Here is a 25000-nt window from a genome sequence, read left to right as displayed (position 1 = left end):
CTCCCCAATGGAGCCTGACTCTGGTTAGGGGACCACAGTGTTGACAGACAACCCCTTCAGCCAATCAGCGTAACAACAAAGAGCTGGCGTCATCTCCAGTCTACCAACGCCATAAAGTCCAGCAGTGAATTTCATCAATGTTTATATAGCTCATTGTGTATATTGCTTATAGCTTTCTCTTTTGGGGCATATTAATAATAATAATTATTATTATTATTATTACAACACTAATAATAATAATAATTAGTATTATTATAATAATAATAATAATAATAATAATAATAATAATAATAATATAATGTTACCTGTGGCGACATCGTCGTAGAAACTTCATAATCTTTCTGGCTGCCTGGTCCTGTTTCTTAGTGAGAAACGCACCCCTAGAAAGCACACACACACACACATTACATATTCATTCAATACAAACGATACATCAAACTGATAAACATGTCAAGTATTGATAAATAATGTACTGATAGATCTATCAATAAACGCATTTACTATTTATCTTACTTGATGTGATAACTTCGGTAGTATTGTTGGGTATATAGGTGTATAAATACATGTGATACTGAATTACATTTTTACAGCGCTTTTCCAAGAGCTCAAAGCGCTTCATAATTGACCATTTGCAGACAGCGGCCATCTTGCCTGCTAGGTGGTAACTAGGTGCAGTTTCCCTTTGACAGCCCATTCATCCAAACAGAAAAGTCCTGTCTGATTGTATTAAACGTCAAACTCACCAACATTGCAGCTGTACGAAAAGCTTGAATTACCCTCTTTCTATCAGTGTTTGATTCGTCAAAATCCATGACATTTACAATTTAGGCATTTATCAGACGCTCTTAATCCAGAGCGATTTACAATAATCAAGAACAAAAGCATGGGAATACATCACAAAAGCATTTATCATAAAACATGCGTAAGCTAAGAAAGTAACAGTGGAATATCTATATTATGAGACTATACATATAAACTATATATATATACTACTATGCTATACATATGTACTATGGCGTGCTATGACTATATACAATGCAATTATAGTGCCGTCTACATAACATGCTATAAGTCTGTATCAGATGCTATCTAAGCCAACAGAAATGCTATCTAAGGGGTTAGGGTAAGTGGGGTAAGTGCTATGGGCCATGATGGAGTCTGAAAAGGTGGGTTTTCAGACTACGGCGGAAGATTGGGAGTGATGCTGACATGTACTGCATCACTGCGATGCTGACATATACTGTAGACATGTTATGCTGTGCTGGAGTTTGTAAGTGGTCGTTGAATATCACTCAACGGACCTGCGTGCCACCTGATTTGAATTTGCACATAATGCAGGAGGCGGCAGGAGGTTGCTTTACTGAAAACAAGTGCTTCCAAACTTCAACAGCATACTTCATACTTTTTAGCTTTTTAGTTTGATATCAATGAAAAAGCGCTAGGTGTACACACGTCATCGCAATCAAGTCGGTTGGATTAACTATGACGTTTCCACACGTCGTGCGGTCTGAATGTGTTAACCCATTCTGACCTGAGATCAGATTCATACGAGGTTTCCGCCGGACACACACTGGTCTGATTAACCCATTCTGACCTGAGATCAGATTCTAAAAATGTCAGTCGTTCTTCGATTTCTTTCAAAAATAGCAGACCTACAAGCTCGTATCGCGCCACTCGGTGGCGCGATATGAGCTTGTAGATCTGCTATTTTTAAATAGCTAAAGCACAACATGATGCCGACACCAAAATGGGTGCCCGGTCAGAATGTGTTAAGGTGAGTTATATTGACTTTGCAATCGCCATTTTGGCTGCATGCACGTCGTTGCACTAGATTTAGACCGCAGAAATAGATGAATGCAACATGAGCATGTGTCATTAATCCAAAAGCAATATGTGTATGTTTTGTTAGTGAAAATACAAGGTCCACTCCCACCCGTATGTATGCCAATTCTCATGAATCTTGCGCCCAGGGTTTTATTTGTCTCTTCCTTGAAATAAATAGGCACGTGGTTTCCGAGGCTACTCCGGTAGCATACATATAGAATACGTACTTTATTCGGTAACTCCGGTAGTACTGCTGAATGAGCACGGCCGCTCGGCGACTCTGCTGGAAGCGTTTCTGTTCGTAGTACGATCGGAACTTGGACTGGATCAAGATGGCCGCCTCCGTCATCTTCTTGTACAGCGCGTACTGCGGACAACAGTCACATGACATACAACTCCTTATACGGTAAAAGAGTCAGCACGCGCATGTATGCTCACACACACGCACACACAGTCACACACACGTGCGCGCACGCGCGCACACACACACACACACACACACACACACACACACACACACACACACACACACACACATAGCGAGTGCACTACAGTGACATCTAGTAGTCAGATATATTACCTTCAGTGCTATCCATGTTAGCTAACAAGAGAGAGCAGCATTCAGACAGAGAGACACGAAGCATGTTAGTTAATTTAACACACACACACACACACACACACACACACACACACACACACACACACACACACACACTCACTCATGGGGGCCGTACTTCTTATTTTTGAAAATCCAAAAAGAGGGGTGAGACAAACAAACAACCAGGTGCTCGCACAGACGCACGCACAACGCACACATGCACGCACACGCACAGACGCAACGCACACACACACATGCACGCACATGCACACATGCACGCACACATGCACGCACACACACACACACACACACACACACACACACACACACACGCACACACACAACCCTACCTGTTTGTACTTCCTGTAACATCTCTGGATCACGGCTGCAGCCATGTCCTGTTGTTCCTTTAACCTCCGACCCTGAAACACAAGGTCACAACCTTTAACCTATGAGCCTGAAAGACACACACACACACACACACACACACACCCTTTAAGGTTTGAAGCCAAATGGACATGCTGGCCGATCGTAGGCACTGCAGCCCGAGCCAACGCACGCTATGCTCCGCCCACTCCTGAAAGAAGTCGTACTCGACAGTGGCGGTGTGCAGTGCTTTCGGCCCGGCGCGTTCATGAGTGCAATTCTAGAGACGTTTTAGGCCCAAATTGGGCAGAGCCCACCCCTTTTGGAGAGAGGAATTCAACTCCATGCAAGTGGACGGGAGGGGAATTCCGGTGCCGTCCCTATTATTTCTAACTCTATGGGAAAATAGCACATCTACAAGCTCACAATGTGTCACATCGCCACGCATTGAGTTTGTAGATCTGCCATTTTCAAATGGCCAAAATGCATATATAGGCTGGGTAATGTATGACTTGTAATAATAATCTAAATCTACAAAGTAAATAGTAACGAAAGCTGTCAAATGAATGAAGTGGAGTAAAAGTACAATATTTGGAACCGAGATCTAGTGAAGTAGAAGTTAAAGTATTGAATATTGGAAATGCTCAAGTAAAGTACAGATACCTCAAAATGGTAGTGCAGTACTTTCCACCACTGCTATAAAGTACCTTGTATCTTCTGAAAGCTGATTGGATGACTGTAAAAAGTACCATGTATTTTCTGAATGCTGATTGGATGACTGTATAAAGTACCATGTATCTTCTGAATGCTGATTGGATGACTGTATAAAGTACCTTGTATCTTCTGAATGCTGATTGGATGACGCGCGCCGCCTCGTAGAGCTCACGCTGCTCGCTGTCGGTGAGCGTCAGCAGGGCGAAGTCTCTTTCCATCCTCCCATTGGACGAGGCGTTCAGAAACTCCGCCCACGCCGCCGAAGAGGGTGGTCTTAACCTCTGGAGTGCCAGGGCGCTGAGGGGGGAGGGGGGGCACACACGCCTACACACACACACACACACACACACACACACACACACACACACACACACACACACACACACACACACACACACACACACACACACACACACACACACACACACACACACACACACACACACACACAATTTAAACAAACCCCATATGAAAATATCCTATAAAACGGGGTATTTGAGACCAGTGTTATGAAGGAATGAAGGACGTGACCGTCTCCAACAGAGTGGTTCAAAAGATGGCCAAGTTAACCAAAGAACAGAGAAGTTATGATGCCTTCTTTATTCAACTCCAACCAACACAGGCTCGCCATCACGAGCCAACTTGAGTTGAGTTGTGAAGTTCGCTAGAGTCGAGACTCAGGGCCGTTCGAGTTGCGACCCGATAGGCAGAGAATAGCAAATCATGTTCTGGCGAGAGTGTTTCCCCCCCCCCCCCCCCCCCCCCCCGACTAGTAGCCACTCAAAGTGGCTACTGGCCAATCACAGCGCGTTCTTGCACAACCCGTGTAGGACGACAACGCTAGGCTGTCTCACCCTTTAACCTGTCCCCCTTTCAACAACGCTAGGCTGTCTCACCCTTTAACCTGTCCCCCTTTCAACAACGCTAGGCTGTCTCACCCTTTAACCTGTACCCCTTTCAACAACGCTAGGCTGTCTCACCCTTTAACCTGTCCCCCTTTCAACAACGCTAGGCTGTCTCACCCTTTAACCTGTCCCCCTTTCAACATTGGCTGTCTCACCCTTTAACCTGTCCCCCTTTCAACATTGGCTGTCTCACCCTTTAACCTGTCCCCCTTTCAACATTGGCTGTCTCACCCTTTAACCTGTCCCCCTTTCAACATTGGCTGTCTCACCCTTTAACCTGTCCCCCTTTCAACATTGGCTGTCTCACCCTTTAACCTGTCCCCCTTTCAACATTGGCAGGTAGGAACTAACTTTACGGTACATGAGATATAGGCCTATAGCCTGACTGTTACTGGTATAAGAAATACCAAAAGACTACAGTTTATTTTCTTATTTAATTATACATTTTTGTTACTGTACTGCTTGTTTACTCTGGTACGCTATTGTGATGTGAATTTCTAAAAGACACACCGGTATTAGTCTACACACATATTAGTCTATACAAAAAAATGGGGGTCGTCATATAATCAGAGTCGTCTTATATTCGGTACATATTTGGCCCAGGTAAAAAAATCTCTTAAAAGTAAAAGTTACCTGGGGGGCGGGGCCAGTGAGTGGGTGTCGACCGTTTCCAGGTAGGTAGCCAACCAGGGGTCTGCGATTGCCGGATTGTCCCGCCTCTCTCTCAGTGGTGACTCCGCCCCTCTGGGGAAATCCTCCTGTTTGATTCGCTCGGGCGTGGCCTCGATGATCTGCTCCGCCAGCGTCGCCATGTCAACCTGGAAGTTTCGACAGTTTCGCTGCTCATTTACATAATTCAAATCCGTACCGAATTATTTTTGATCAACTCCATCCAGACTGCCACCAAAAACCTCCGACGCGGTTTCACACTGCCGGTGCTTACACGTGTGCTTGTGTGTGTGTGTGTGCGCGTGCGGTTCTTACCTGCGTGGGTATGTTCTCTTCCTCGTGTGTGTGCGTGTGCGTGTGCGTGTGTGTGTGCGCGCGCGTGCGGTTCTTACCTGCGTGGGTATGTTCTCTTCCTCGTTCTCCTCGTTCTCTCGGCGGTAACTCAACAGCTGCTCCTCCAGCGACCTCGGAGACAGAGGACGGCGGCCCTGTGGGTGTGTGTGTGTGTGGGCAGGGTGTGTGTGGGCAGGGTGTGTGTGGGCAGGGTGTGTGTGGGCAGGGTGTGTGTGGGCAGGGTGTGTGTGGGCAGGGTGTGTGTGGGCAGGGTGTGTGTGGGCAGGGTGTGTGTGGGCAGGGTGTGTGTGGTGTGTGTGGTGTGTGTGCGCGGTGGGGGGGGAGGGGTCGTCGTTCTCATAGTCCATGAGGAAGAGAGGCGGCGACGCCCTGTTTCTCCTGGGGGGCGGGGTCACGCCGCCTACGGTCAGAAGAAAGAACACGTTACTGAAAGCCAACGCTAACCCTGAACCCTAGTCGTGTTCTCCCAATGCTATATAGAGCAGGGCTCCTCAACTAGAAATGATGAAGGTCCACAAGACCGAGGTCCGGTCCCATGCGCGGCGTCCATCGGAGAGCGGGGCTCTATGCCCGTTTAGTATGGTCAAGCCAAGCTTATACAAATCAGATCCCCTTCCAACCAACCAATAATGGGGTGCAGAGTGCAGGCCCGGAGTGGAACTCCAAATCAGGCCGGGAGTTATACGCCCTGGCAGGCCACACTGCGCGCGCGCATAGCGCGCGCCAGAATTTTGGGGGCCCTTGGGTGACATTTTGGGGGCCTTGGGGGACATTTTGGGGGCCCTTGGGGGACATTTTGGGGGCCTTTGCAGCAATTTCACATGAGAAATGTACCATCTGATGTTATTTATATTATTAACTGCGGTGGTCCGCAAAGAGGTGGTCCGCCAGTTGAGTACCCCTGATATAGAGGAACTACATCTCCCCAAATCCCATTAAGGAAGCTGCCATTTCCCGTTATATCAATATCTTTACATAGTATTTTATTATTTCCATTTCTGCTAAGCAACAAGCTATATATGCTTAGATGGTTTATATTTATATTAGGATAAATTTGTGTGACTGTGAGGACGGTTAAGTGGGGAGGAGGAGGCTCAACTTCCGCTTCATTGTTTGCTCGTGATAAGAGCTTCCGTTGCTCTAGTCTAGACTGTATGACGGAAGCTTCCGTTGCTCTAGTCTAGACTGTATGACGGAAGCTTCCGTTGCTCTAGTCTAGACTGTATGACGGAAGCTTCCGTTGCTCTAGTCTAGACTGTATGACGGAAGCTTCCGTTGCTCTAGTCTAGACTGTATGACGGAAGCTTCCGTTGCTCTAGTCTAGACTGTATGACGGAAGCTTCCGTTGCTCTAGTCTAGACTGTATGACGGAAGCTTCCGTTGCTCTAGTCTAGACTGTATGACGGAAGCTTCCGTTGCTCTAGTCTAGACTGTATGACGGAAGCTTCCGTTGCTCTAGTCTAGACTGTATGACGGAAGCATTTAGAGCTTCCGTTGCTCTAGTCTAGACTGTATGACGGAAGCATTTAGAGCTTCCGTTGCTCTAGTCTAGACTGTATGACGGAAGCATTTAGAGCTTCCGTTGCTCTAGTCCAGACTGTATGACGGAAGCATTTGAAAATTGCGAGAGGCAAAACAGTCTGGGCAACACGAGACTAACGCTAACCCTAAACTAGCGGTTCCCAAACGATTTAGCTTGTGACCCTTGTTACGCCGTACGGACGGCCAGCCGTAGATTTAGAATACATTCTGAAGCTCTTGCTACTGGAATGATCGAATATTTACATGGAGAAATTTAACATCCATCTCAATGGGTGAGAAGGAGTGGGGCGTAGTGAAGCTAATTGACTCCCAACTAGGGATTAGATAGATAGATAGATAGATAGATAGATAGTTTATTTGTCTCGGTCATGGTTTATCCAACATTATTACATACAAGGAAAAGGGTTGTCATGATACAAAGGAAAGGGCTGAAGCCGAAGCTTATTATGCCCACCTTTTTGAGATTTCAGTAATCTTCATAAGGAAAAATTAAAAATAAATAGAGAAATCCGTTTTCTACATTGCTGCATTTCTAATGAAAGGATTAAACACAACCATGTTGAAAGAAAAAATAAAAAAAATCAATCTGATCAGCCCAGGCCGTGGCGTAACGGTCTGGGCACCTGACTGGTAATCCAGTCGCAGTGTGCCGCGGGTTCGACTCCCGAGCCCGACACGGCCTTTACTGCATGTCTTCCCCCCCCCCATCTCTCTCCCGTTTCCTGTCAGCCTACTGTCTGTCCCTTCATAAACCAATAAAAGGCGTAAGCCGCAAAAACAATATCTTAAAAAAAAAAAAAAAAGAAAAAATCTGATCAAAGCTGGTCAAAAATCACTATTTCTACAACTTAGTGACAATAAAAGGGATTACATGGACACAGATTCTTTTGGGGCGAATTCCCAGCAAATGGCTCTCATTACCACATAACGGTCTGGGGCGCCATCGTGCTATTGTGGGACCACTTCAAACGTAATTCAGTACAAAATAAGCCTGGCAAGGGGAGGACAGGGGTTAACCCATTCTGACCTGAGATCAGATTCATACGAGGTTTTCCACTGGACACACACTGGTCTGATGAACCCATTCTGACCTGAGATCAGATTCATACGAGGTTTCCGCCGGACACACACTGGTCTGATTAAACCCATTCTGACCTGAGATCAGATTCATACGAGGTTTTCCACCGGACACACACTGGTCTGATGAACCCATTCTGACCTGAGATCAGATTCTAAAAAATGTCAGTCGTTCTTCGATTTTTCAAAAAATAGCAGACCTACAAGCTCGTATCGCGCCACTCGGTGGCGCGATATGAGCTTGTAGATCTGCTATTTTTCAATAGCTAAAGCATAACATGATACTGACACCAAAATGGGTGCCCGTTCAGAATTAACACACTAGTCAACGAAGTGTTCAATCAATCAACGAAGCCAGCATCCAATCAACAGCGGTTACTCACCGTGGTCACCTGTGCCCAAATCCGATTGGCCCTCATCGTCCTCGGAGCCGGCCCAGCCCTGGTGGGGAGGGGGGAGGGGGGAGGAGGGGGAGAGGGAGGGAGAGGTGTCCATGGGGGCGGGGCCACTGGAGTAGGCGGAGCTTGGCGAGGGGGAGGAGGGGTCACCGGGGGAGGGGAGGGAACTGGACGAACTGAGACCTGAGAGAGAGAGAGAGAGACAGAGAGAGAGAGGAGAGAGAGACATAGAGAGAGACAGAGAGAGAGAGGAGAGAGAGACATAGAGAGAGAGAGACAGAGAGAGAGACATAGAGAGAGAGAGACAGAGAGAGAGAGGAGAGACATAGAGAGAGACAGAGAGAGAGACATAGAGAGAGACATAGAGAGAGACATAGAGAGAGACATAGAGAGAAAGAGAGAGAGAGACAGAGAGAGAGAGGAGAGAGAGACATAGAGAGAGACAGAGAGAGAGAGACAGAGAGAGAGACATAGAGAGAGACAGAGAGAGAGACATAGAGAGAGACAGAGAGAGAGACAGAGAGAGAGACATAGAGAGAGACATAGAGAGAAAGAGAGAGAGAGACAGAGAGAGAGAGGAGAGAGAGACATAGAGAGAGACAGAGAGAGAGACAGAGAGAGAGAGGAGAGAGAGACATAGAGAGAGACAGAGAGAGAGACAGAGAGAGAGACATAGAGATAGAGACATAGAGAGACAGAGAGAGAGACAGAGAGAGACATAGAGAGAGACAGAGAGAGAGAGGAGAGAGAGATATAGAGAGAAAGAGAGAGAGAGAGACAGAGAGAGAGGAGAGAGAGACATAGAGAGCGACAGAGAGAGCGACAGAGAGATAGAGGAGAGAGAGAGGAGAGAGACATAGAGAGAGAGGAGAGAGAGACATAGAGAGAGAAAGAAGGGAGTACCAAATAAGTGCCATAATCCGATGAATCGTTTAAAAAAAATCGCTACTTGCAGCCCTAATTGTTATATCACCACATAATGTTATATGTTGACTTAAAGGTATATTCAGTGATTTCACTTAATTCAAACATCACTTATTTTTTTGTTTTGCTGTGATAATCCTCCCTACTATAGAGTGTGCTGGCCATATAAGGAGTTCCTCCCTGTCCCCAGTTAACCCCTGGGGGTCAAAAAACCTTAGGTTTCGTTTTTGACTCTCTATCCTGATTGGACGAAAGGCTGGGTCCCACAGCCAAAAACGAAACCTAAAGTTTTTTGAGTGAAATCACTGAATATACCAATATACCAATATAACAATATAACAATATAACAAGGAGAGGGTTATGTCTGTAGGAGTGCAGGGCGATCAGAAATTAATTTAGTTTGGGCAGGTGGAAAACAATAGTTAAACTGTGTGTGTGTGTGTGTGTGTGTGTGTGTGTGTGTGTGTGTGTGTGTGTGTGTGTGTGTTACCTGTGTCTGGGCTTGTAGACAGCGGAGACATCTGCGGCTGCGGAGAGACGGGTGTGTGTGTGTCCCTGACCGGTGTGTGCGTGTCTCTCACGGGCGTGTGTGTCTCTCTCATGGGTGTGTGTGTGTCCCTGACCGCCGTGTGTGTGTCCGTGTTCAGCGGCAGTGGCGCCTCCGGAGTGTGTGTGCGTTGAGTGTGTATCTCCTCGGGCGTGCGTTGCGCGCGCGTGCGCCGTGTATGTGTGCGCTGTGTGCGCTGTGTGCCGTGCACGTCCTCTGGCGTGTGTGCGTGCGTGCGCTGCGTGTGCACGTCCTCTGGCGTGTGTGTGCGCTGTGGGCTGTGCACGTCTTCTGGCGTGTGCTGTGTGCTGTGCACATCTTCTGGCGTGTGTGTGCGCTGTGTGCCGTGCGCGTCCTCTGGTGTGCGCGTGCGCTGCGTGTGCAGCCGCTCTAGTGCGCAGGCCAGGTGGGTGTGGCCTCGGGAGCGCGCCACGGCGAGTGGCAGGCGGCCCAGCGAATCAGGAAGGCCGAGAGCAGACGCCCTCCACAGGTACAGCGTCTCTGCCGCCCCCTGGTGGCCTAGCGCGCACGCCCACATCTGGGGGAAAGAAACACACACACACACACACACACACACACACACACACACACACACACACACACACACCGCACAATGTATGTCAACATCTGGAAAAGACGTTAAGTCAGTGGTTTTCAACCTTTTTCACATCAAGGTCCATTATTTTTTGTTCATTTGAGCCACGGACCACCATTTGATGACATTTAGCCTCTCAGACCCAAAACTAAAGAATATTTTGTTAACGTTGGATATGATTTTGTCCACAATTCCATGCTGTATTGATGTTGGTACCATAAGGAGAGATAACAGGCTGTATTGATGTTGGTACCATAAGGAGAGATAACAGGCTGTATTGATGTTGGTACCATAAGGAGAGATAACAGGCTGTATTGATGTTGGTACCATAAGGAGAGATAACAGGCTGTATTGATGTTGGTACCATTAGGAGAGATAACAGGCTGTATTGATGTTGGTACCATAAGGAGAGATAACAGGCTGTATTGATGTTGGTACCATTAGGAGAGATAACAGGCTGTATTGATGTTGGTACCATAAGGAGAGATAACAGGCTGTATTGATGTTGGTACCATAAGGAGAGATAACAGGCAAACTCAAATCAAAATAACAATTATTCTATTCTCTAATTGTGTATAGACTTCTTGTAAATTAAGTAATGCAGATGCTAGGTAACCAAATGGACCCTTCTCTACTTGACTTATATAGTGTGTGCGTTACCAGGGGGGTGCAGGAGAAGTGGTCTACGTTCAAAGGGTCCACTTCCTGTTCCAACTCCAGACTGTCGCTGTTCACACTCCTACAAACGCACACGCACATGCGCACGCACACACACACACACACACACACACACACACACACACACACACACACACACACACACACACACACACACACACACACACACAGTTATGGGAGAAGTCCACGTTTCAAAGCAGCCTACAGATCGGGTAAAGCAGGATTACAATATTTTGGGGGGTTTTTTGTGGTGGAAAGAAGACAGACTCGTCTTTCCAACGAGACATCCTACGTTTACATCCGTTGTTTTGGGGTTATGAGGTCAGAACCTGCTAGCCTGGAAACAGACCTATGCTTTCTATTAGGGCTGCAAATCTTTAGGTGTCCCACGATTCGATTCGATTCCGATTCTTGGGGTGACGATTCGATTCAAAAACGATCTTTTCGATTTTTCCGATTCTCGATTCAAAAAAGATTTTTTTTCGATTCTAAAGCAGTTTTTTAATTTTTATTAAAAACAATTAAATAGAATTTTAGCATGATCTACTCCAGTCTTCTGGCATGAAAGCAGAGTACATTTAGTAAAAAGCTTGTATAATTGTAAAGGTTTTATCAACTGAATGATTTAAACACACAAAGGTTAAATCCAAGAGTAAGAACATGTCTCATTTATTTAGCTTGCACAAATTTTAACCAGTACAAAAGTTACAAAATCTCTTCTCACTCAATACCAGAACAATACATTAGTATTAAAACAGGTGTAAAATAAATACAATTGGCAGGCTTAGCTTAGCTGGTAGTAAATGCACTATGCAGAAACCCAGGTACCCATGTACCTGTCAGGTACAGGTACATTTGTGCAAAAAAAAAAAAGAGAATCGATTCTGAATCGGACGGCATTAGAATCGCGATTCTAACTCGAATCGATTTTTTTTGACAGCCCTACTTTCTATGGTATAGGCATCTCCTAGCCTGGAACAGACCTATGCTTTCTATGGTAGAGGCATCTCCTAGACTGGAACAGACCTATGCTTTCTATGGTAGAGGCATCTCCTAGACTGGAACAGACCTATGCTTTCTATGGTATAGGCATCTCCTAGACTGGAACAGACCTATGCTTTCTATGGTATAGGCATCTGGAAACAGACCTATGCTTTCTATGGTATAGGCATCTCCTAGACTGGAACAGACCTATGCTTTCTATGGTATAGGCATCTCCCGGCAGGATCCGCCGGCAGAAACTAGACGCACCTGCAGCAGATGAGCCTGATTAATTATACAGAGACGGAGAGAGAGAGTGTGTGTCAATTGAATAAAGCTGCAGACCATCCGTTTCGCGCTACTGTATGCCACAATTTAATGGGTTTTTGCCTAGACTTTTTTTCTTTCTTCCTGGAAATAAAAACGTCTGTGTTCCCGAGGCTAAGAACTCCCACCTCTTCAGACTCCATCTTAGCCCGTAGCACTTGCCCTAGCCTCGATGACCTTACAGGCGTATGTAAAAAGGTAAACTCATGTAAATTGCATAATAGCATTCTATGTAGACATAGCACTCTATAGTTGTACAAATATTCTAGGCTAGACTGATGATAGGTTCTTCTTGGTTTACTTATGATTCCTTGATGACTATTTCTATGTATTTAATAATAATAATAATAAAACTTTATTTGTATAGCACCTTTCATGACATGAAATGCAGCTCAAAGTGCTTTACAGAACAATGGAGAATAAAAGAAAAGCAAGGCAACGACATTAACAAAAACAAGCAGTAATGCAATACAGTGAGGACATGAATAACAAAAAATAAAAATAAAAGATCAATTAAAAGCAATGTTGTAGAGGTGGGTCTTGAGCTGAGCTTTAAAAATGTCTACAGAGGCTGCCTGACTGCCTGACTGCCTGACGTACATGTATTACCAGGGGCGGCGGTGGCTCAGGGGTAGAGTGCCTGGATGGTAACCGTAAGGTTGCCAGTTCGAACCCGGGCTCCCCCAGAGTTACTGTCGAAGTGTCCTTGAGCAAGACACTGAACCCCTAATTGCTCCCGATGTGCTAGTTGGTACCTTGCATGGTTTCCGCTGCCATCGGTGTATGAATGGGTGAATGTAATGCACAATCTCTGTAAAGCGCCTTGGATAAAGGCGCTATATAAATGCACCATTTACCATTTACCATGTGTTGTTCTTGCTTACTGTAAATCACTATGGAGAGCGTCTGCTAAATGCCTCCATGGTAAGTGTTGTATGTGTACCTCCAGTACTGTAAATCACTATGGAGAGCGTCTGCTAAATGCCTCCATGGTAAGTGTTGTATGTGTACCTCCAGTACTGTAAATCACTATGGAGAGCGTCTGCTAAATGCCTACATTGTAAGTGTTGTATGTGTACCTCCAGTACTGCAGCGTGCGTATCATAAGTGTTGTATGTGTACCTCCAGTACTGCAGCGTGCGTATCATAAGTGTTGTATGTGTACCTCCAGTACTGCAGCGTGCGTATCATAAGTGTTGTATGTGTACCTCCAGTACTGCAGTGTGCGTATCATAAGTGTTGTATGTGTACCTCCAGTACTGCAGTGTGCGTATCATAAGTGTTGTATGTGTACCTCCAGTACTGCAGTGTGCGTATCAAGTGGGCGTATCCCTGCGCGGCAGCGAGGTGCAGCAGGGTCATTCCTCGGTGGGGGGCGGGCCCACACAGCCTCTCGGCCACGCCCCCTCCTCTCCTCCAAGCCCCGCCCTCTATCATCCTCTGACACACCCCCACGATCCTCCTCTCAAACCACTGAGACGACTGACAGACAGACAGGCAGGCAGGCAGACATACAGACAGGTAGACAGGTAGAGAGACAGACAGACAGACAGACAGACAGACAGACAGGCAGACAGACATACAGACAGGTAGAGAGACAGACAGACAGACAGACAGACAGACGTAAGTAATGTAATTTCACCAAAATGACATGAATGAATCCCAGATTTAGTTTTTTGTTCAAAACGGCGATGTAACCACGGCTCATAACTTAACCCATTCTGACCTGAGATCAGATTAAAAAAAATGTCAGTCACTCTTCGATTTTTCAAAAAAATAGCAGACCTACAAGCTCGTAGCGCGCCACCGAGTGGCGCGCTACGAGCTTGTAGATCTGCTATTTTTCAATAGCTAAAGCATAACATGATGCTGACACCAAAATGGGTTCCCGTTCAGAATGGGTTAAAGTAGTTACAAAATGTCAGTTTTCGGGTGACTTATAAAAAGATGGCGGCTAACATAAACTAGCCAATTTCACCTCCAGTTCTATAGGCCAATGAGTTGTTGGTCCTTAAAATAAAATATATCTGGCTGAAATGATCTGGACTGAATCAGAGAATCAATCTTTATCGTCACATCACATTACAAGTAAGGTGAGTGAAAAACGTGGGTTGTGCACGGCAGGCTCATCATGGCAGTTAAAGCATGAATCAGTCCAGTCTGTGCATCAGACGTAGCTCTTGTTCAGCAGTCTAATCGCTGATAAGTAAAAACTGCTCAAACGTCAGGTGACTGAAACAATTGTGGCAGTAAAATGTGTGTGCGTGTGTGTGTGTGTGCGCGTGCGTGTGCGTGTGTGTGTGTGTGTGTGTGTGTGTGTGTGTGTGTGTGTGTGCGCACGTGTTGCCTCACCTGGGTGCGGTCTTCAGCGGTGTGCGGGGGGGGAGGAGGAGGGGGCGTGGCCATCTGGCAGCCATTTTGTTGTGTTTGCTGTTGTCGCTGATTGTTGTTGTTGTGATGATTCATCTGAACCATCCGCTGTTCCATTTGTTCCAAGCGCTCCAAGATGCACACTCTGAACTGATTATCTATAAAAATGAAATATTATAATATAATATCCGTAATATAAAATATAATAATGATTCATCTGAACACGACAGCGGTGTGAAACGAGCCCCCCGGAAGTAAAATACATACATAAATGCAGCTCAAAGTGCTTCACAGGGCAGGACACAAAAATAAAATACAATAAAACACAAGTAGTTAAAATGATAGAACAATAGCAGAGAACAAAACCGAATATAAGAACATAAAATAAATAAAAACACATAAAAAATAAAAATAAAACTCAACTAAAAGTAAGGGTGAAGAGGTGAGTCTTGAGTTGAGATTTAAAAATGTCTACAGAGGGTGCGTGTCTGAGCTCGAATGGAAGTTTATTCCAGGCTGTTGGGCCATAGAAGCAAAAAGCTGCCTCACCATACTTTTTTGTGCACATTCTTTTAGGCACTTCAAGTAGGCCAGCATTGGAGGACCTGAGGGTAATGGTTGAGAAACGAGGCGTTCCCTACCATCCAATGACAGCCAGTCTAGCTGACAGCATGTGTTTATTTCCCTACCATCCAATGACAGCCAGTCTAGCTGACAGCATGTGTTTATTTAGTCCCTACCATCCAATGACAGCCAGTCTAGCTGACAGCATGTGTTTATTTCGTGCTGCCAGAATCAACACTCCCTAGGGGCGCATGGTGGCACAGTCGGTAGTGCTGTTGCCTCACAGCTAGAGGGTCCTGGGTTCAATTCCCGTTGGGGACGCTGTGGGCACTGGGGGCGTGTTCTCTCCTCCACGTCATCAGTGCCCATACCCGAGTCTTTCTGTGTGGAGTTTGCATGTTCTCCCCGTGTCCCCATAGGGTAGGTAGGCCTACCCTCACAAAAAACAGGCAGTAATCCTGGTCTCTAAACTACCTCCCCCATGGCCAGCCTGATGTGCGGAATGGAACGTGTTCCTTCCACGTGCTACGTCCGGCCGGGGGAAACTCCCCCCTGACAGGTGAAAAGAAGTGGCTTCGACTCCTCATGCATAGAAGGAAGCATGAGGTCAGTCCTCTGCCTTCCCCCCAGGTTGGCAGAGGAGGTGTAGCGCCCAGGATTACATTGATTACCGTAGATAATTGACACTGGGTGAAAAATGGGTTGCAAAATCGTGGGATAAAATTATTTATAAAAAATACATCAACAGGAGGCGGGGTTTGTTTCTTACCATCCAATGAGAGCCAGTCTAGCTGACAGCTCCGCTGTAAGGAGGCGGAGTTTCGTGCTCGATACTCGAACAGAACGGAAGAGGATACGCAGCCTGACGAGTCTATGACACGCAGACACACCAAACCTGCTGAGTGAGCTGTGCACGCACACACACACACACACACACACACGCACACGCACACGCACACACACACGCGCACGCGCACGCGCACGCGCACACGCGCACGCGCACGCGCACACGCACACGCACACGCACACGCACACGCACACGCACACACACACACACACACACACACACACACACACACACACACACACACTCCAATGGTGATTTCTCTGCTTTTTCAAAACTGCTTGTTCAAAACTATTCACTCAATCTAATTAACCAAATGTCTAATCATTTTGCCATGACAAACAAAGATGTCAAACGTCACATACCAGGACAGTAACACCTCAAACAAAGATGTCAAACGTCACATACCAGGACAGTAACACCTCAGGACTCCAGGCTGGATGAGGGAGGCAGGAACGGCGCTCTGATCGAACACGCTGGAGTAACGCTCCGAGAGCTCTGACCACGGCCCTGTTATGAGCACCTTGACGCCTCCCTACACACACACACACACACACACACACACACACACACACACACACACACACACACACACATCTATAAATGCACCAAGTCTCTGTCTGTCTGTCTGTCTGTCTGTCTGTCTGTCAAATGTTCAAATGCGACACACGCGTTCCACACCACTGCAGAGATCACCACAATCCAGGTCTAGTCAGCCACGGGCGTGAAAATATGCCTGCTTAACCCATTCTGACCTGAGATCAGATTCTAAAAATGTCAGTCGTTCTTTGATTTTTCAAAAATAGCAGACCTACAAGCTCGTAGCGCGCCACTCGGTGGCGCGCTATGAGCTTGTAGATCTGCTATTTTTAAATAGCTAAAGCATAACATGATGCTGACACCAAAATGGGAGCCCGGTCAGAATGGGTTAATCGCCCCTCAACTTGTGTGCAAACTATATTAATAATAACGATTATTATTCTCACCTCAGGGTAGGACCACTCCGGCGAGAAGTCGGTGATGGTCGCCAGGCGGCCATCGGAGGAGGAGGGGGGAGGGGGAAGTGGGGGGAAGGGCAGGAAGGGGGAGGGCGGGACCATGTAGCGAAGCCCCACCCCCATCAGGCTGGAGGCGGGGCTGGGGGCGAGGCTAGCACCCCCCTCCGTGATGAGCTCAGAGATGAGGTCGGGGAACTGGCTGTCGAACGAGATGTCGCCCAGATTATGCTCCTCCCCTCCTCCGCTCGGCCTGTCAGTCACCATCACAAACATCTACGTTGGCCATTGATTGTTGTCACACAAAACTAAAACTAGGGATACACCGAATGGGAAATTCTTGCCCGAAACCGAATACCGAATATAGAAAACAGTGAATAACGAATTAGCCGAATATGATTAATATTATAATTATAGGCTATCATTTATTTATTTTTAATAGTTTTTGTGTCATAGCCATACATTTGTTGCAGAGCTACATGATATTGGCAAAATACATGATTACATTTTGACCACGTCGTCACAACAAAACAGTAGGTTATGAAAGGTGACCCCGGTTCATTGACTAGTCGGTTTCGGCTCTAAAATCAAACAGTAGGTTATGAAAGGTGACCCCGGTTCATTGACTAGTCGGTTTCAGCTCTAAAATCAAACAGTAGGTTATGAAAGGTGACCCCGGTTCATTGACTAGTCGGTTTCAGCTCTAAAATCAAACAGTAGGTTATGAAAGGTGACCCCGGTTCATTGACTAGTCGGTTTCAGCTCTAAAATCAAAACAGTAGGTTATGAAAGGTGACCCCGGTTCATTGACTAGTCGGTTTCGGCTCTAAAATCAACCGAACCGAATACGGAATATTCGGCCGAATAGTTTCGGTGGCCGAATATTCTGTGCATCCCTAATTAAGACGATTTGTGTTTATTTTTTTGCATTGAACATTAGAACGTTACAATTTGTATTTCTGTTTGCCGTTTAGGCTTCATAATCACAAATTGCACATAAGGGCAGATAAGATAAGACACAAGCTTACACATACAAAGAAATCACTGACACATTTAATATATATTTTAGCGGAGATAGTTGATCCACAAGCTGATCTACAAGCTTACAACACAACACCATCTGCTATTTCTGAAAATGTATTTTTCATCATGGAAACGATTGACGATTATTCAAAAATAATTGCGACTGTCTCAAATAATTGCGATCAGGCGATGATGTAATAATTGCGACAGGCTGGCTTACCCTCCGTGCTCCACACCGCTAGGCTCCGCCTCCGAGTGTGTCGTATCCATGGGCGTGTCCTCCCGGTGGTCGTAGCCCCGCCCCCTCTCCTCCTTGACACGCACGGCGGCGGGGGAGCCGCCGCCGGGACTAGTGCGGACGCTAACGCTAGCCCCGTTGACGGCGGCGGCGGTGGTGTTGGCCTGGTGGTTAAACAGGCTATTGGTACCGTTTCCTAGGCCGACCGCGGCTCCGTTAGTGTGGGTGGCGCCGACCAGGCTAGTGCTGCTAGCGCTCCTAGGGTTGACCGTGGCAGCCGGGCTAGCGTGGCTGACGAGGCTAGTAGTGCTAGCGTTCCTCAGGCCGCCGATCGCCAGGCTGTTAACGCCGTTAGCGTTCCTCAGGTTGGCGGCGGCTGGGTTAGCATGATGGACGCTAGTAGCCAGGCTAGTGTTAGCATTCCTAGCATTGGGGTTAATAGCGAAGAAGGGCGGGAAGGGCTGACTCGTTTTCTGCCTCTCTCTCTCCTCCTCCTCCCTCGCTCTCTCCTTCCTTCCCTGATTGGCTGTCGGGAAAGACGGTAGCGGGCTCTGTTGTAGACCGTGTCCCGGCAGAAGCGTCATGTGATTGGCCGGCTGCGGCTGAGGGGGCGTGGCCGGGCCAACCAGCATCAGAGAGGCGGCAACGCTACTTCCTGTCTGTTGCCCCGGCGACAGCAGGGATGGGGCGGGGCTTTCCTGAAAGAAAACAGTCAAGAATTTAATTAAATATTCAAGATAATAATTACTTAAATGATAGTATTGGGCCCACAGATATGATACATTATCACATGTATAATGAATAGTCTTGGGACGATAATCGTTATTATCCTTTATCGTGATAGAAAACTACAAATTTTTGTTGTTTTCTATCACGATAAAGGATAATAACGATTTATGGTGAAATTGTCCCGCGAAATTGTCCCGCGAAATACAATATAGGATGAATTAGTTGAGCTGCAAATTCACACTTCAACCCTTTTATAGATGATAAAACACTTAAACCCTTTTATCCCATTCTGAACGGGCACCCATTTTGGTGTCAGCATCATGTTATGCTTTAGCTATTTAAAAATAGCAGATCTACAAGCTCATATCGCGCCACCGAGTGGCGCGATACGAGCTTGTAGGTCTGCTATTTTTTGAAAAATCGAAGAACGACTGACATTTTTAGAATCTGATCTCAGGTCAGAATGGGTTAATCAGACCAGTGTGTGTCCAGTGGAAACCTCGTGTGAATCTGATCTCAGGTCAGAATGGGTTATAGATGATAAAACAGACCTGTAAAGAGCGCATCTGATACGCTCTTATTTCTACAAGCTCACGTGTTGTCATCATAGTTTGATACCTAGGGCGCCGTATCAATTTATATTGGGATTCTTAAATGTATTGCAATTATTGTTACCCAGGTTACTTTTCTTTTATTATACTAGAACATTAAAAAATAAATCTAAACAATACAAGCCATGAAAAGTTCAATCATACACTTCAATGCAGCCAGATAACATCAGTCAGTCTATTTGACATGAAAAAACCAAAAACAAATACAAAAAATACATAAACAAAAATCTATTCTGAACTTTGTGATTCTATCCTAATATCGTGGCATTAAACCCATTCTGACCTGAGATCAGATTCATACGAGGTTTCCACTGGACACACACTGGTCTGATTGACCCATTCTGACCCTGAGATCAGATTCTAGAAAATGTCAGTCGTTCTTCGATTTTTCAAAAATAGCAGACCTACAAGCTCGTAGCGCGCCACTCGGTGGCGCGATATGAGCTTGTAGATCTGCTATATTTCAATAGCTAAAGCATAACATGATGCCAACACCAAAATGGGTGCCCGGTCAGAATGGGTTAAAAAAAAAACAGAAAAGACTCACCTGGAGTCGGGCCTGCTTGCTTCTCTCCTCCACCAGAGGGGGAGGAGCTAGAGGTCCCGGAGGCGGTCCCAGCTCCACGCAGAATGACATGATTGGAGGTGGAGGAGGGAGGGAGGGGCTTAGAGAGAGAGAGAGGGAGGCAGCGGGTGGGGTTTCGGAGAGAGATGAGGAGAGAGAGGAGAGAGAGGAGGGGGGTGAGAGAGATAGAGAGGAGGAGGGAGGAGAGAGCGAGAGGGGGAGTGGCCGAGGAGGGGAGGGCGAGCCGGTGGGAGGGGCCGGCGGAAGAGGGGAGGGGTTAGAAGAGGAGGGGGAGGAGGAGGAAGGGGTGGGGCTTAGCGGAGGCCCTAAGCCATACGTCTGGCCCTGTTGATTTGATTAGATTTTGTTAGATGTCTGATAAGTAAGAAAGAAACAAGTTACATCATGTTCATTCTAATTTAGGAAGCATCAAGGATACACAATAAAGCAGTGGTTTTCAACCAGTGGTCTGGGGACCACCAGTGGTCCTTGAGGGGATTCCAGGTGGTCCCCAGCTAAATGATGGAGAGTTGGTAACCCTTATAGATCTGTAACTCTTGAGAGCGTAAAATGTTATCTCTCCTTATTGTACCAACATCAATACACATGGACAAAACCTTATCCAACGACAAGAAAATATTCAACGTTTTGGGTCTGAGAGGCCAAATGTCATCCAATGGTGGTCCGTGGCTCAAATGCCAAATAAATAATGGGCCTTGGTTGGTCCAACAGCTGCACCAGAGAGCTCCAGACTTCCCTGTCCAGAGCAATATTAGTAACTTCCTCCTTGGGGCCAGTGTGGAGATGTATCTCTCCATCTGCTCCTTGGTCCGCCCCGGGGGTCTCTTCCCAGTGGGACGTGCATCGAGGAGCTCCCTGTGGAGACGCTCGAGTGGCATCCTAACCAGATGCCTGAACCACCTAAGCTGGCTCCTCTCCAGGCGAAGAAGCAGCGACTCTACGCTGATCTGCGTGACTGTAAAGACTAAACGGAAGTGGGGAGGAGGCTTCATCGCTCTCTCATGATAGAGCTTCCGTCGCTCCAGACTGAATGACGGCAGCATTTGAAAATTGCGAGAGGCAAAGGTCTGGCAACGCTTAGCCTGAGCTAACGTGTTAGGTTTCTGGTCTAGAGGGGCGGGTTGCGGCTCAGATTTGCGCACGCCCTGATTGGATCTCATCGATCTGTCCGTCACCCCCGGCCCCTCCTCCTCTCCCCCCTAGTGCAGCGCTACGTCACATAATTTGGAGCGACGCCCGCCCGGAAGGGTTGACTCCCACTTTTAGACCAGAGCGGCCAATGCGTTCCTCCAGGCTTTACATTTTTGCACCAACAAAAATGAAAGCCTGGTACCGAGGCAAGGCAACGCTTGCCTAGATGGGAATGGACTTCGCTACGCTTCTGAAAAAGAGGTACACTGGGGGGGCACTGTTGATAATATAGAGGTTATGCACCAGCGGTTCAGCTGTGGTTGTTGCGAACGCAGTGAGCCACTTACTATGACAGCAAGGGCTGAATGTCTGTGTATGTGTGTGTCTGTCCCGCTGTTGCACCACCCGCCCGCCACCAGAGGGCGCAGCTGTAGCACACACACACACACACACACACACACACACACACACACACACACACACACACACACACACACACACACACAGGGCGCAGCTGTAACACACACACACACACACACAACCACACACACACGAGCTGCGTTCGCTTCCCGCGTTTGCGCGTCTTACTTGTACTGACCTGTTTGGGCGAGTTGAGGAAGGAGTCCGGGTCGAAGGTCACCGCCGCTGTGGGGGTGGGTGTAGGAGCAGGGGCAGGGGGGGGAGAGGAGAGGAGGACTGGGGAGGGGAGGAGCAAGGGGAGGGGCATGATGGAAGGGAGGGGCGGGGTCTTAGAGGAGGAGGAGGAGGAGGGGGGAGGGGGGGCCGGGGGAGCAGTCGTCATGACGATCAGCGCGGCCACGCCCCCCGGTGGGCGGTCGCCGTAGAAACCGTTGGTGGAGGAGGAGGTGCTGAAGGAGGAGAAACACGTCACTCACTGCCAAAGGGTTTTTTTGTATAGATGGCGCTCTTTTTCTAACTATCATTGTAACCAGGAACGCCTGATGACTGGCATTATACTTCCCTTGAATGGGTGAATGTAATGCATGTGAATCTACGTAAAGCGCCTTGGATAAAGGCGCTATATAAATGCACCATTTACCATTTACCCTTCTGGAAGCGAAAGGGAGATCAGCTGACCTGCAGCAACCACAGAGGCATCACACTCCTCCTCTCCATCTCCCCGGTAAACTCTTCACCCGTATCCTACTCACCCGAGCTCTACCTGTTTTCGCCGGCACATTGTAATCCTCATCTCTAGAGCACACTAACCCTAACCCTATATAAGCCTAACTCTCTAGTCTATAGTCTAGAGGATAGCCTAATTCTAACCTGAAACACTGAGACCTACAGTGTGTGCATTTCTGGGCATTTCTGGGCGGACTGTCTCCCCCCCGCCCCTCTGCACTCTTATTGTTTAGCCAAAATACAACGTACAGTATTGCAGTTCTCATGCATGTCTCGCCCATGGCATGATTCATGACTCTCGTATTCATACGAGAGTCATGACGCAACTTCACCCTGGTTTTTGCGAACGCTACATTTACAAAGAATTAAAATATATAAACATTCGCATTTCAAATATAAAGTACTCACAAAGTGTCCCACGGGTGTTAGTTAGTAGCAGCGCCAGCGATTAGAATTTCTGCATCCCGCGTTGTTTAATAAAAAGCATTTTTATCCGAGCTGTTATTTTGCCATTGGCTTTCAACTACGCGCCCCTATCGGTCGGGAGGAGGGTGGCACTCGGTGTGTTCGATATAGGTACGCTGACCGCCCTGCCAATACAGACTAATAGGCGAGTGCGCTCCCGGTGTGCAACTGTGGATTTCCCAAACGAACCCCGTTTGAAAAAAGTAGCCGGGGAGCTCGGACAAAAATGCTTTTTATTTAACAACGCGGGACGCAGCAATTCTAATCGCTGGCGCTGCTACTAACTAACACCCGTGGGACACTTTGTGAGTACTTTATATTTGAAATCTGAATGTTTATATATACGTAAATCTTGTAAATGCAGCGAGCGCAAAAAACAGGGCAAAGTTTCTGCATGACTGTCATGATAATCATCATGGCAGTCATGTTCCAGGGCTAGTCTCGCCCATGGCGTTTTTTGTCTCCTTTGAAAACAAAACGCCTGCTGTCACTTTGACTCCACCGGTCATCAAAAGATTGTCTCAGGAATGTGCGTGTGCGTGTGCGCGCGCACGTGCGTGCAGCGTGAGTGTGTGTGTGTGCATGCATGAGTGTGTGTGTACTCACGTAGTGGGCAGGGCTGTCTCGGGGCTATCTCGGGGCTCGGGGGGGGAGCAGGGCGGCAGTTTGGGGGAGATGATGCGATGCTTGGTGCTGTTACACCTGTGAGCTCCTGACGACACTGTGCACGCACACATACACACACATGCACGCACACAAATAAACATGCATCCACACATGCACACACACACACACATAAACATACATATAGAAGATAAACAGCGTGTTTTTGGCCTATTCGGTTTCGGCCCGAATAGGCAGAAGATATATCAACGAATAGTGTATGCAATTAATGCATTCAAAAGAGCTGAATAAATGTTTTATGGACCCATAATAGTGATTATTATTTAAGTTAGGTTTTGCCATAACCATTTATTTTGCCATAAATCAGGTAGCTTTAAAGGTACGGCCATGACAGCAATGGTAGGAAAAAAGATATATAATATTAATCATATTCGGATATTCGGTTTTCGGCCAACTGTTTCCTATATCCCATTCTGACCGGGCACCCATTTTGGTGTTGGCATCATGTTATGCTTTAGCTATTTAAAAATAGCAGATCTACAAGCTCATATCGCGCCACCGAGTGGCGCGATACGAGCTTGTAGGTCTGCTATTTTTGAAAAATCGAAGAGCGACTGACATTTTTAGAATCTGATCTCAGGTCAGAATGGGTTCATCAGACCAGTGTGTGTCCGGCGGAAACCTCGTATGAATCTGATCTCAGGTCAAAATGGGATATTTGGTATTCGGCCAAGAATTTCCCTTTCGGTGCAAGATGGCGGCCAGAAAGCAATGCTGTTGCCGCGGATCCTTATAGATGTTTTTCTCTGAATGACAGTGTTTTACATTCAAATCAGCCTGGCAGGCAGTGGCGGATGGCTCGCCTTGCACTATGCTACGCTAACGCTACGCATGCAATGTGCATTGTATAAGCTCAACGTTGCACTGATCCTAAACAGCCAAAAACATTGCAGTTACTGTAAGTTTAAGTTAAACAGCACATCATTCATCTGATCCTAAAAAAACAGTTAAACAGCACATCATTCATCTGATCCTAAAAAAACACCCAGCAGTGAAGAAGTGTGTGTTTGTGTGTGTGTGTGTGTGTGTGTGTGTGTGTGTGTGTGTGTGTGTGTGTGTGTGTGTGTGTGTGTGTGTGTGTGTGTGTGTGTGTGTGTACCTGACGTGCACAGACA

At 47.0% G+C, this 25000-nt stretch overlaps 1 protein-coding gene across 1 annotated transcript in view; it reads right to left on the bottom strand.

The window, feature by feature from the left end:
- Positions 1 to 25000, bottom strand: part of camta2 (calmodulin binding transcription activator 2) — a 38555-nt gene that overhangs the window by 2286 nt on the left and 11269 nt on the right. The window contains 18 exon segments of the mRNA XM_083788983.1: positions 306 to 380; positions 2052 to 2191; positions 2773 to 2844; positions 3622 to 3826; positions 5041 to 5225; positions 5469 to 5830; positions 8433 to 8630; positions 9862 to 10456; positions 11174 to 11252; positions 13794 to 13981; positions 14852 to 15027; positions 16203 to 16340; positions 16686 to 16812; positions 17264 to 17525; positions 18516 to 19231; positions 20421 to 20783; positions 22189 to 22459; positions 23808 to 23922. Of these exon segments, the coding sequence (XP_083645109.1) occupies positions 306 to 380; positions 2052 to 2191; positions 2773 to 2844; positions 3622 to 3826; positions 5041 to 5225; positions 5469 to 5830; positions 8433 to 8630; positions 9862 to 10456; positions 11174 to 11252; positions 13794 to 13981; positions 14852 to 15027; positions 16203 to 16340; positions 16686 to 16812; positions 17264 to 17525; positions 18516 to 19231; positions 20421 to 20783; positions 22189 to 22459; positions 23808 to 23922 (4267 nt within the window).

This window comes from Protomyctophum parallelum, assembly GCF_964188405.1.
Source record: "Protomyctophum parallelum genome assembly, chromosome: 18".
Classification (NCBI taxonomy): Eukaryota; Metazoa; Chordata; class Actinopteri; order Myctophiformes; family Myctophidae; genus Protomyctophum; species Protomyctophum parallelum.
The sequence above is the reverse complement of the archived record's forward strand: the minus strand, read 5'-3'. Positions and strand labels throughout refer to the sequence as shown.